The sequence below is a fragment of the Trachurus japonicus genome, chromosome 20 (genome assembly GCF_045865225.1).
Source record: "Trachurus japonicus isolate A0001 chromosome 20, Traja_1.0".
Classification (NCBI taxonomy): Eukaryota; Metazoa; Chordata; class Actinopteri; order Carangiformes; family Carangidae; genus Trachurus; species Trachurus japonicus.
This window is the reverse complement of record NC_140926.1, coordinates 14225321-14237396: the sequence shown is the minus strand read 5'-3', so window position 1 is coordinate 14237396 and position 12076 is coordinate 14225321. Positions and strand designations below refer to the sequence as shown.

Here is a 12076-nt window from a genome sequence, read left to right as displayed (position 1 = left end):
TCAAGTTGAAAAACCACATGAAGTAAATCTGCATGTATGTGAGAAGCTATTAGGCACAAGTGAAACATAAAAAATATTCATGGAGAATGACAAAAGCTTGATGGAAACAGGGATGGAAAGGATGAAATAAAAAAGTAAAACAACACCTGAAGGAAATCTCATTACACACATGATGTTTTAATGTATAAAAGCAGAGAGGCGTGATCTGTTTTAGTCTTTTTTTTTTGTTTGTCCCTGGTCACCCTGGCTGGCTCGCCCCCTGGCCTTCGCTGCTGTGTCAATGCGTCCAGAGGACATTAGTCATCTGCTGACCTGCAATCAGGCCACACAGCAGGAGCAGCGCGGAGAGTCGGTCATCCATCCATCCATCGTCACATTTCTTTTCTACATGCAAATTCCTCTTGACTTCTTATCCAGCCCCTTCCCCTCCTCACTCAGCCACCTGCGCCTATCTGCTCCGATCAATACACGAGCTTAACAGGAGCGCTTCTCCTGATGCGAGAGCAGAGCACAAACATCAACATCTCAACACCATCTTATCTGCTCTTTTCACTTTTAATCCCCCGCCCCTTTTTTTTTTTTTCAGCTTGAGAGACATGGCTTTAGAAATGTATGGAGTGACCCAGTGTCAAAGTCTCTGCAGGATCACAGTTCATCCTCCGACTGGACTGGCAGGGAAGCTCTGACTGCCCCCGGCAAGTCAGTCCAGTAATCCTTCAGAGTGGGAGCAATGATTGATCCCTCTCCTCTCTCCTATCTTTCTGTCTTTTTGTCCATCTTTACTCCTTTCTCTCCGTCTGTCCACCTCTCTCCCCGAGCACCCGTCTCTTGAGGAGATCCAGTTTGTCGTTGGCCATGGCTTCTCTCACGGTGCCGAAGAAGCCGATGTAGTGGGCCGTGTTGTGGATCATCAGCAGGACCCCCGCCAGCAGCTCGTTGGTCACCAGCAGGTGGTGCAGGTACGCCCTCTGGTGGTTCACGCAGCAGTAGCAGCCACACCCCTCCACCAGCGGCCTGAAGTCGTCCTGGTACCTGGATTACAAAGTTCAAAGTCACAAAACACAGACGCCGTAAATGCATATCAAATGTTTAACAGGTGCATGAAAGCAAAGGAAACACAAAAAAAAAACCTTTGTGGTCTTAAAAAACCTGCACCAACCTCTTGTCTTTCAGATTGATTTCAAAGGAAGTCATCTGGGTTTGATCTTCAAGAGCAGCGTCTCCGTTCGGTTGCCGCTCGCCCGCTGTGCACCTCTCATCCTCGTTCAGCTCCAGCACTGCAACAACATAAATACATCTCATTAATCCCAGCACGCCACACACACACACCCTCTGCGCCGTAATCTCATCATTTAGCAGAAAATAAAGTCCCAATACACACCACTGTGACGCCCTGTCAAAAATAAAACGGCAAGACACACTATAGCATGACCTCTATTAAAAGCCGCTGTGTCCTATATTCTCCCATGATATAATTACACACCGTCTATGTTCTGACTACCAGCGCCTGTTTTTACACAGATGGGTGCTGCTCGCTGCAAGTTGACTTCACATAATCTAATGAAATAGAGATAAGCGAGCAGAGTGGTCTTTTATCACAGGGCTGTTGTTCACAGGAGGACACACCAAGCTGTCTGGCCAGTTACAGACATAAGGGGGATGCGTGGAAGATGAAACAGAGAGAGAGGAGGAGGGAAAAGAGGAAGAAAGTTGACTGTGTGGATGCAAAAGATCAAACAGAGATTAAAAGGCAACAATAGAGCGAAATGGTTTTGGTGGAAACTGAGACGGGTGAAGCAGGGAGCAACAAAGTGTATAAACAAAGCAGAAAAGGGAAATTATCACGGAGGAGAGTCGGTTTGGGGCTTGAGGACGGGGCGATAAGCATGAGAATAAAAGAGACAAAATGAGCCTTGACCAAAGCTAATAAGATGTAAAGGGGGAAGAAGTAACTTGGGCTCAAGAGCAATTCTGCTTTACAAAGGCACAGGGCAGTAAACACAGACACTGAAGTTGAGAAGAAAGAGTTCGAAGGATATTTTACAAAAGGATGAAACAAGTGTGAACCTCAATAGACAAACTCATCTCAAACTTTTGTCGTCTTCACAACCAAAACGTGTTCTTGCTTCATCCTAAACTTTCTTGCACTATACAAGAGATAATTTCACACATAAAATACACAATGTAAAGATATCTTAACCACCAGCATTTACATTTCTTTTGGGTCAGAGACTGTAGTTGCTGCTTTTCTGCTGAGCTAGGCTGAATATCTTTTAGCAGGACCATTTCATCTTGTGTTGCTTTCTTTCCTCTGTCTCTGATTAAACTTTGCTCCTGCTTTATCAATGCAGTAAAACACATTCAATTAAAAAGCATAGAAGATCAAAACCTTTTTTTCTTTTCAACAGCACTAAAAAGCAAAGGAAAAAAAGAGCTTTAGTGGAGGCTATCTGGAGTGCAATCACTGTGTTTTGGTTCTTCTAATCTAGTTTTTGCAAATATACATCAGTTTTTCCTTCTATAGTTTCTGCATTTCTATGACACAACAATTCATCACGATCTGTAGGACGGAGTGGGTGGAAGCAGTGAAGTCAAAGGAGGAGGGAAATGACTGAATGTTGAAAAGAAGGAGTTTTAAAACAAATAGAGAGAGGAAGACGGTGGCGGAGGAAAACATGGAGAGGGTGGGAAGGAAGAAGGGCATTAGCATATGGACCGGCGAGTCAAAAAGGACCTCAACTAGAAAGTGGGGGTATCGACTCCCCCGTCCACACCTCTCTCTCTCTCTCTCTCCCACGAGGTCTTGTAATTGGCCGAGAAGGGAATAAGAATTTCTCTCCAGGTTTGACACCGTCACCGCTCAGTCTCACCTCCACTGAACTCCATTATGCTCCCTGTGCAGAATCGATTAGCGGCGCCTGACACTTGATGCCGCACGATCCCCAAACTTCGCTCCCTTCGTCTGTCAGACCAGTTTAACACAACTTTTTAATGAAGCACAAAAGTCCACGCATCAGGCGCAGTCGGTGCGTTTCCAACACATCTTGTCAAAACACTTCTCTGGTTTTCCACTTGGGACAACAATCCCAGCGACGGGCCCGGACTTAATTGTTACCTTACAGGCGCAGATATGAGACACGGCATTGATTTCATTTCACCAGCTGATTTTCTCTCCACCCAATTATTTCAACTGACCTGGGGCTTAATAATAATAATAACACACACACAAGCCGCTACACACAAACAAACACACATCATTTCACTGGCCGTCAGATCTATGCCTGATTCTAATGCTAAATAAATAATAAAACCCGTGTCTGCCGGGTGACATGACCACCACATGCACACGGACACAAATGTCTTTCCTATTAATTATATGGGAACTGACTCACACAGCAGTCAGGCTTCATCTACTTTCAATTTGGAGAGCAACAAAGGCGAGGGTGGTTTCATTTTCTGAAGGCACTCTGGTCTTCACACTGAATCATTTAAGCCTGATTAATGATGCTGTAATGAGAGAAAATTGACGTCTATGGGACTAACGCCCTTCACATTTGTACATTTTTTCAACATCACAGACTCGGCCTATAGATATAAGCACAGACATTCATTATTGAGCATCTTCTGTATAGTCAGTGCTTTCATCACTTCATCACAACTCTCTAACATCAGAAACACCAAGTCTGTGGCTGTTTGCAGCTTTGTAATGTTCATACTTGTGTGCTCATTATATTTCAACATATTTACACTGAGAGATCTTTTCTCATTTATCTTTCAGCGCCAAAGATCCGCAAAAACCACGCAAAGCAAATGATCCTGATAAAGAGGAATCACATTTCCAACGATCATCACATTTGTGGCTTCATTATTCTCTTATGAGCGAGAGAGACCCCCTACCCAAACTCCCAAATTATACAGTGACATGTCAGTTAGCTCAAGGCGCACGTCGTCGGCTCCTAACGAGAAATGCCATTGTTTTTCCATCTCGTTGGGGTAATTTACTTCGTCACCCTCGCGTTTCAAAAAGTCATTTTGTGGCTTTTGGCAAGGTTTGTTTCACCTGAAAGGTCGTTTGGTTTGACGAGAAGAAAATTGTGGAAGGTGAAGCCAAATTTCAAAATGTCCCATTTTGCCCTTTCCGTTCTTTGTCCCCTTTAAAATTGGAAGTTAAACTCATGTGTGTGCTTTTATTTTAATGACTGAAAACACAATGCCATTAATATAGGATAATGCCAGGCCAGAACAAAAAAAAGCTGGTCAAATAAAATATCTGGGCACTGCAGAGTATGAATTATATATTCATTCACAATGGGGGGAGTGGGCTGATGCAACTTAGAGCAGCTGCAAGTTACGAAGGCAGAGCTACATCTGCTTATACGCTTCAAATATGAGCACATACACGATAGATAAAGCTGGAGTGAGAGAGGTTTAAGACAGTGAGGAATGAAAGTTGGCAACACGACAACTCTTCGGCACAGCTGTTCACCACACCTGCAGGGGGCGCTCTACCTGCGCGCTCCGGGTCCGGCGAGATGTCGAAGTCAAAACAAAGGGCGCAGCCTCGCTCCGTCACCTGGAACGGGAAGAAACTCTCAAACAGGTCCACGCCGGCCTCCACGCAGGCCAGCACCTCGTCGGGTCGACCCACACCCTGCAGCAGCCTGAGACAAACACACACACAGAAACATTTTGAAATTCAGGGACTTAGTTGATTACATTACAATAGAAACCATGTACAAAGCAAAAAATAAACTTCTTCCTCAAGATATCCAGACTCTGTTTAAAATGAAGGATTCCAGTTATAACCTGAGAAGACCACTATTGTTTGAGAAACCAAAGACTCGAACTACTGTAAAAAATCACTGTCTTTCTGTTAGAGGGGTTAACATCTGGAATAATTGTCCTGAAAATATTAAATTATGCTGTACTCTAGTCAGCTTTAAAAAAACTTTATAAGAACATCATAATTTCTCGTTACAGTATGGAAAATTAAGTTAAATGATTTTGTACTATTTTGGGTTATGCGCTGTGTACAATTCTTTATTTTGTTGTGATCAGAAATTTAAGTGTACTGATTAATTTCAAATGTCTGTGATCTGATCCTATTGTATTAATAATATATATATTATTTTATTTTATTTTAATTTTTTAGGGTAAAAGGGGTAGGGGTATATAAGCTTTGGCTTCAACCTACACCCTTTCAGTTATATAAGCTTGATATACCGAAATAAATAAATTCATTCATTCATTCATTCACATCAGAGAGCTGCACTTTGTGTTGATGAATAAATAAACCATAAAAGATAATGGAAGACAGAGTCACAACAATAACACACTGCAAGACAAGAGGAATGCACAAACACCAGTAGCCTCTCTACCAACATGTGCAGCCTTGTGTTTTTGTGCTTTCTCTCTTGCTGGGGTTTCAGATAACTGCTTCGCTCTGACTCTGTGTCTGCAGGCGTCAAGGTCAAGCCCAATTTGGCATCCGATAATGACTACACTCCACTTTCCAGTGGGAAGCGGCAACTCCTAACAGCCAGAACAACCACCAGAGAGGGTGTCCCATGGTATCTGAGAGGAGCTTCTTCACAAGCAGACTTGGAGGAGCTCACAGCAAGCTGCTGGATACAGATGACCGCTCCTCTCAAGTCCTCTCTCTCTCTCAGACTCGGAGCCATGAGCCGAGCCGAGCAGCGCCTCCATCTCCTCCAGGGCCGGAGGAGCATTCATGTGGAACAGTCTCCGGGGAGGGAGGAGACTCTGAGAGGATGATTTATTTGGAGGAACCGACAACTCTGTGGGTGAGTTTGTCTTTGTGCCGTTTCAGAGGGTTTTCATTCTATTGCTGCCGTTTGTCTTCAAAAAAGAGGTTATTTATTACTTACTAATGTGCCGAACATCTATACAATTGAAAAAAAGCAAGACTATTTTAAATGTATGAGTATCTTCATCATATTAAGTCCTTTATTTCTACAAAAAAAAAGATTGAATCGCTTCGCTTTGCCAGATAACTGTCAATCAAACATATCCAGAGTCTTGATTTGTGAAGGAGGAAGATTTTCTTTGAGAATTACAAAAATGTATTTCTTAATGTTATTTTGTCGGATGATTAAAAATGTGTGCTCATAGTTTAATCTTAAAACAAGGTCATGCGATGCTCCTTTTACTGTCAGTTATCCAACACAGACAAAATATAAAATTCATGATAATCATAAACATGATGCTCTCCGGTCAGTTCTGTTTTTAGTTTAAGGTGTTTGTTAGCCAGGATATTTATTAGCTTCAATTGAAGTTTGACAGTCAATTTTTTGTGATTTCAAAGACACAAAATGTGAATAAACTCAAAACTATTGGAGAAATGTAAACTAAACACAGATGGTAGTGAAAGTGACAGAGATTTGATCCTTTAAGGTCGAGCTGAGGTAATGACTGCTGACAGACTGCAGAGGGGCCGGGGGAGCGCAGCAGAGCTGATGGGTTTTCACTTGTAATCAATCAAGCAGGATAATTAATTGATTGAGGAGGACCCACCAACTGGACCCACTCAGTCCCTGAATCACACTGTTTGCACAAAAACAACCACGATGTTGCTGCACCTCTGCACTGGTCTGTAAATCTAATAAAGACGAAGGAAAAAAATACTAAAAAAAATACTGTATTGATCTACGCATCGGGAACTGATTCATGATTTGGGGTTTAAAGAAAAAATATTAAGAATTTCTTTGTTAGAGCTTCACATGAATGTATAATTATAATTAATTTCTGCTTTCAGCTTCTCCAACATGATGATTTGCTGCATTCGAACTGGGTACAAACATGACATTCACTGTCACTTTGAACTATGATGAACTTTTTTTCCACTGTTTTATGATGTTTCATAAAAATATATCAGTGTTTATTACAGTGTGTATGAATTAAACAAGATTTGCTTTTTGGCCCTGTGTCAATACAGAGAAAAACACTGGATTCTTCTTTGCTGTTTGGTTCAACTTGGTTAATTGTGTTTGGTGACGACTTCTCAATTAAACACAGAGGATGACTGTGTGATAAGAGGGCAAGTAACGCCCTTACAACAGTAATCAATATACACATTTCTCACTGTGCTGACCTGGGTTTGTCCTCAGGCAGCTCCTTGGTCACGGCCGCGATGAGCTGGCTCCTCAGGGTCTGCTCCATGGCGCCCGTCTGAAGCCCGTCCAGGCAGAACCCAGCCACCGGCCTCTTGGCCGTCTCCCTGGCCGAGCGCACCCTCTCCTCCAGGATGTCGCCTCCCTCCACGACGCCAAACACCTGCACCCCCTCCAACTCCTGGCGATGACAGACAGGTTGGTGACAAGGCAGCTGACAGAAAGAGATCCAGCGAAACACAGAAGGAGAAAAGAGGAAAAACAAAAAATTCCCCTTCAACGGACCTCACACAGTTCGTGACGAGGCTCGAAGGAACAAGGTGAAATTGCCCTCAAGTGCAGAAAAGTAAAAAGGTCTTGTTCTTGCCAGAGATCTGGGTTTTGATGACTTGCCTTGAAGTTGAGTGCACATCACCAAGTGGAGGGACACACTGGGAGCCGCGGAGCGACCATGGGAGCAATCAAGCAGCTCACTCAGTACAATGTTGATGACAGGACTTTCCTGCAGCACACAGTCAGCTGTGTTCGGCTCCTTGCTCAACATTATTCTACATTTTATATTAATTGTCCAAGGGGAAAATATGGTTTATAGCAAGCCATCAAAAAAGCAACCAAATGCAGCTTTACGCAAGAATATAGAGCAACTGTAGGTCCAAATACTCAAAGGACACAGAACTGTGGGACTAACAGACTCGTGCAAACAACAAATGAAGAGAAGCTGTGGATCATATAGGGGCTAGTTTTCTCCTCTTTAGTGCAACTCAGTAAAGGTGTCTTCATGTAACAGTCATGACAATTCTCCATCTCCTCAAATGAATCCTTTTTCACTCTGCTCTCTCGATCATGAAATGAAGAAGTGCTGCTACACTGGATTTAAAAGAAAGATTTAATTTGTCATGCTTGATGCTGAGCCCTTACACTCCCACTTATGCTGCATGTACCCACTGATTATGTATTCCTCCTGATCTCGCTGTGTCTCCAGCCGTAGCACAGCTGCACAGCTGCCTCTGTGACAACAGAATTACCAAACATCAATCCTCGTCTCGTGAACTCAGGCCGTGCAGACCGATGCACAAAACTAAAGATTTCAGAGCTCTACGATGTGAGAGCAGGACGGTGTGTGTGTGTGTGGCTACCTGTGAGTTTTGATGCACCAGCAGACACTCGTCCAAGTGGGCCAGAGTTCGATCCACGGACTTCCGAACCCTTTTGCGAGAAGTGTTGCTTTGCCACGTCTCTCCGTCCGCCATGCTCTGATACCAGTCTGGCCGCACGATCTTCTGGAGAGCCATGAACTTGGCCACAGTCAGCTCCATCCTCCCACCGCTGCCCCACACCGACACCGTCTAATCACAACAAAGGGGAGTCATTTTCACTTGAAAGCACGGCCGAGTGAAAACAAGAGCTTTGGTGAGGCTTCATTCAAACACGGACTGTGGTTTTTGAAGTGCGGCGCTGTGGGTGCAACTCCAGACTAAAATGAGACGATTACAACTCCCCCAAACATCATCCCTCCTTAGGGTACTATATGCTATTATGGAGCTACCTCTTAGAGAGAAGTGGTTCTGTGCATGTTGTAAGTCAAAGAAAAATGTTGAAAATTAACTCCCTATAAAATGTGAAAGAGTGACCTTAACAAAGAGAGTTAGTTAAAGCTCTATTAGTTTATCTGCTTCACTGTGTTTCCAGGTTAATTGGGTCCAGTCCTATTTACCATAAAGCTATCAGACTGGATTAAACCAAAGGGTGCAATCCTAAAATACTGACTTTTTCCTTCAGTCTAAAGCTTATTCTCACCTTAAAAAAGGAAGGAGTTCTCACCTTGTTAGTGGTGTAACCTGTCGGGCAGGGGGCTGCAGGGTCATGGAGCGAACAGTACAACACAGTCTCGTGAAGACCTGCAAAGAACAAAAACCCCAAATCAACACAGAAGAGAAGCTGCCAAAGAGACTTCTGGTCATCAAAGGCCAAACACAAAGCAACGTAGGCCAACGCAGCCAGATCCAGATGTGTCATTATTACGACATGTTTATGTTTACGTAACAACTGGGCGTCTGGTGAGAAGCGGTGAGGTGCGGCCTTATCAGCAAACCCAGCTGCAGCAGAAGATCAAAATGAAAGAAAACAAAAGGCCTAATGGCGGCAAATGCGGTTATTATTTCTAATTATCCAATCACTGCTGTCTCCTTCTGGCACTTTAGAGACAACGCTGTAGTAATCCCCCTGAAAGTTACCACACGACGCTATAGTGATTACATTTCTAATTTCAACTGTGGTTGCCGGAGGCCGGGTAAAGCTCAGCACCACATCTCCTGTTGTACAACGTAGCCGAATGAGGTCGCTCTTCTGGGGCTTTTATATAAATATTAACCCAGAACAGAAACACTTTTTAGTCAGGCTCATGTAGTTAATCAGCTTTTTAATATTGAACTCCACATACTATATATATTTAGAGGAACTGCAATGTATTCTGGTTTTTCTCATTTAGACTCGGAGCTCCTCAGAGTGAATGTACGCATCGTGCACACACGACATTTACATCAATCATGAGTCACATCAACACGGGATTTTGAGCCTAGCAGACGTTTCTGTGATGTGGTTGTTATTTAAAAAATGACATATGCAGAGAGTTAAATGACAAGCACAGCAGAACAGGAACAAGAATTCGAATTCGAACTCAGCACTTTCCTCCTCTCAAACATCTCCACTTGGAAAAGAGCTGCACCAAACACAATTGGGTTGATGGTCTGGCAGTGTGAAAAATAAACATGTATTAGATGGTTATAAAAGGTAGCTCAGTCAAAGGATGGATAGAGTCTGAAGACAGCACATTTCAGCTGCTGTAGTTTTCAGCAGAAACATATTGACTGGTCCATTGAAGAGAAGAGGAACAATGTGTGAAATGTGTGGGTGTATTCACAAAAAAAACACTGTGAGGGATTTCTTAATAACACTTTTTCACTCCAACATCACAACTTGATAAATCTGCTAATACAGCTCCCGATACAATACAATACTAAGCTTTCTCTTTTAAAGACAATAAAACGTGTCGACTCCTTTCTGAGATTAAGGAGGAACTTCCAATAACAACATAAAAATCTCCTCAATTTCCCTCTATAGCCGCTTCCTCCCACGGTCCAAAGATATGTGAAACAGGTGGACTGGTGATTAAGTATGTTTTCCTTCCTCTGTGATAGCCTAGCGACCTGACAGATAAGCAGTATAGACGATGGATGGATGGAAGTTCCCATTATGTAGAAAGTGAGAGGGCACTCCCACAGTTCACCTGGTTAAATGCATCCCAGATGTCAACACCTGCGTTCTCACACAGGCCCATTAATGCAAGTCACGAGCATGTAGCCCATATTCTTCTTAGAGATGTTCAATCAAACACTATTCGGGACTCTTGCTTCCATTTTGTTCAGCCTCTCTGACAATATTATTGGGCATTTATACTTTAATCTGACAGCAGCGACACACACTACATAGTAAACAAGGGGAGAAAGCAGGGGAGCAATCTACTCTCCGATCTTCCAGGTGCTGAACTGGAGACATGGGCCTGAGAGCAGAGGCTGCTCGGGGTTTTTTAATGCAGGGTACCCTCTTCAAAATCAGGGTCAAGGCTCAGTCTGATTGGCTCAGCTTGATTGCTGACTGGCCTGTTCTTGGTAAAGCTCCGGGGGGAAAGCTAAGCAGGGAGATAGTTTTTGGTATTCAAACACACAAATACTGTATATCCTCTCACGGATATCAAGTAAAAACACCAGAAGTGAAAAACATTGCACCGTTAACATAATAACACACTGTTAAAATACCACCCCAGCTTTGAGCAGCTGCTAGGTTTGATAATGGGTTGCATTTTTTTTTTTCATGCATGGCTCTGTAGTTTCTTACAAAAGTGTTAAGTTTTCGATATGCAGACCTAATTTGATGCCTTTATTAAGAGGCTATAGCTATTGCATTATCAATACAAGCTTCATGATTAGTTACATTAAAAAAAAGTGTTCCTCTTTAAGCAACACTAAATACATCTGAGTACACTGAAATAGCACTGGGTATGATGATCATAATCAGTCTAATTCACACAATGCTACACTCTACTAACTCTGTATCTGTGAGGGGGGAAAGAGAATAAAGTGTAAAACACAATAAATACCTGCGAACTTCTTGAATCCATCCTTAAACTCCTCCAACACCTCCCGGTGCTCTGTTCTGGAGTAACATAAAAAGTGATGGAGATGCAGGTTACATTTCAAAATTCAGTGCATGTGTGTGTCAGTCTGTGTTGAGGGTTTAACTTACACATTGGACAGGGTGACTTGGGTGACAGAGGGGAGGTTTCTGAGGGTGTGCAGCGTGTCCTGAGTGAGGTGGGGGACTGTCCCAAAGTGTGTGTACAGCAGACATCCCGGGACCTCCAGTGAGTGCTGTCCCGTCCTGCCCAGCCCCCTCAGGACGCCCAGCCGACTCTTCCCCTGGACCACCCGGGACAGCTCCAGCTGGATCCTGCTGCCAGCCATCCGGGAAGCTGCAGCCGAAACGAGCCACTAAAGATGTCTTACGCTACAATGTCTAACGTTTTATGTGATGTTTATATTTTGTAATACCGCCTGAATGACACTGATTCCAGACCCAGACCCCAAGCTAGACACTGTAATAGAGGAGCACGTGAATCAGCGACGTGGCTAACTAGCTTTTCACTCACGTGTTTTCACTTTATGCAACCGTCCAACGAGTTGAGATGTTTGCTAACTATTCAATGGCGCGATTTAAAACCCACGTAGTCACAAAGGTGCTGGTTTTAACCTATACGTTTGCGTAAATGTCTCGTTTAATGTGAGTGCATCTCTCGTTGTTGCTATCTAAACTCACAGCCTGACAGGAACTACAAGTCGCGGCAATATGACGTCCTCACCGGCTGCGGCACAGAAAACTACAAAGCGGCG

The 12076-nt window shown here is 43.4% G+C and overlaps 1 protein-coding gene across 3 annotated transcripts; it reads right to left on the bottom strand.

Annotated features, from left to right (window-relative positions):
• Positions 1–380: 380 nt before the first annotated feature.
• qtrt2 (queuine tRNA-ribosyltransferase accessory subunit 2) lies at positions 381–12032 on the bottom strand. 3 transcript variants are annotated; one of them, XM_085763014.1, is made up of 9 exons: positions 11836–12010; positions 11433–11658; positions 11287–11342; positions 8952–9028; positions 8267–8476; positions 7112–7311; positions 4492–4661; positions 1160–1277; positions 381–1032 (listed from the first exon to the last, which is right to left on the bottom strand). In XM_085763014.1, exons 2-9 carry the CDS (start codon positions 11648–11650, stop codon positions 780–782), a joined length of 1302 nt encoding a protein of 433 aa, XP_085619140.1. In that variant the 5' UTR covers positions 11651–11658; positions 11836–12010; the 3' UTR covers positions 381–779. The 3 variants fall into 3 exon arrangements, with proteins under 3 accessions (XP_085619140.1, XP_085619141.1, XP_085619139.1); XM_085763015.1 differs by having other exon boundaries at positions 4510–4661; positions 11433–12032; XM_085763013.1 differs by having other exon boundaries at positions 11433–12012.
• Positions 12033–12076: the final 44 nt, after the last annotated feature.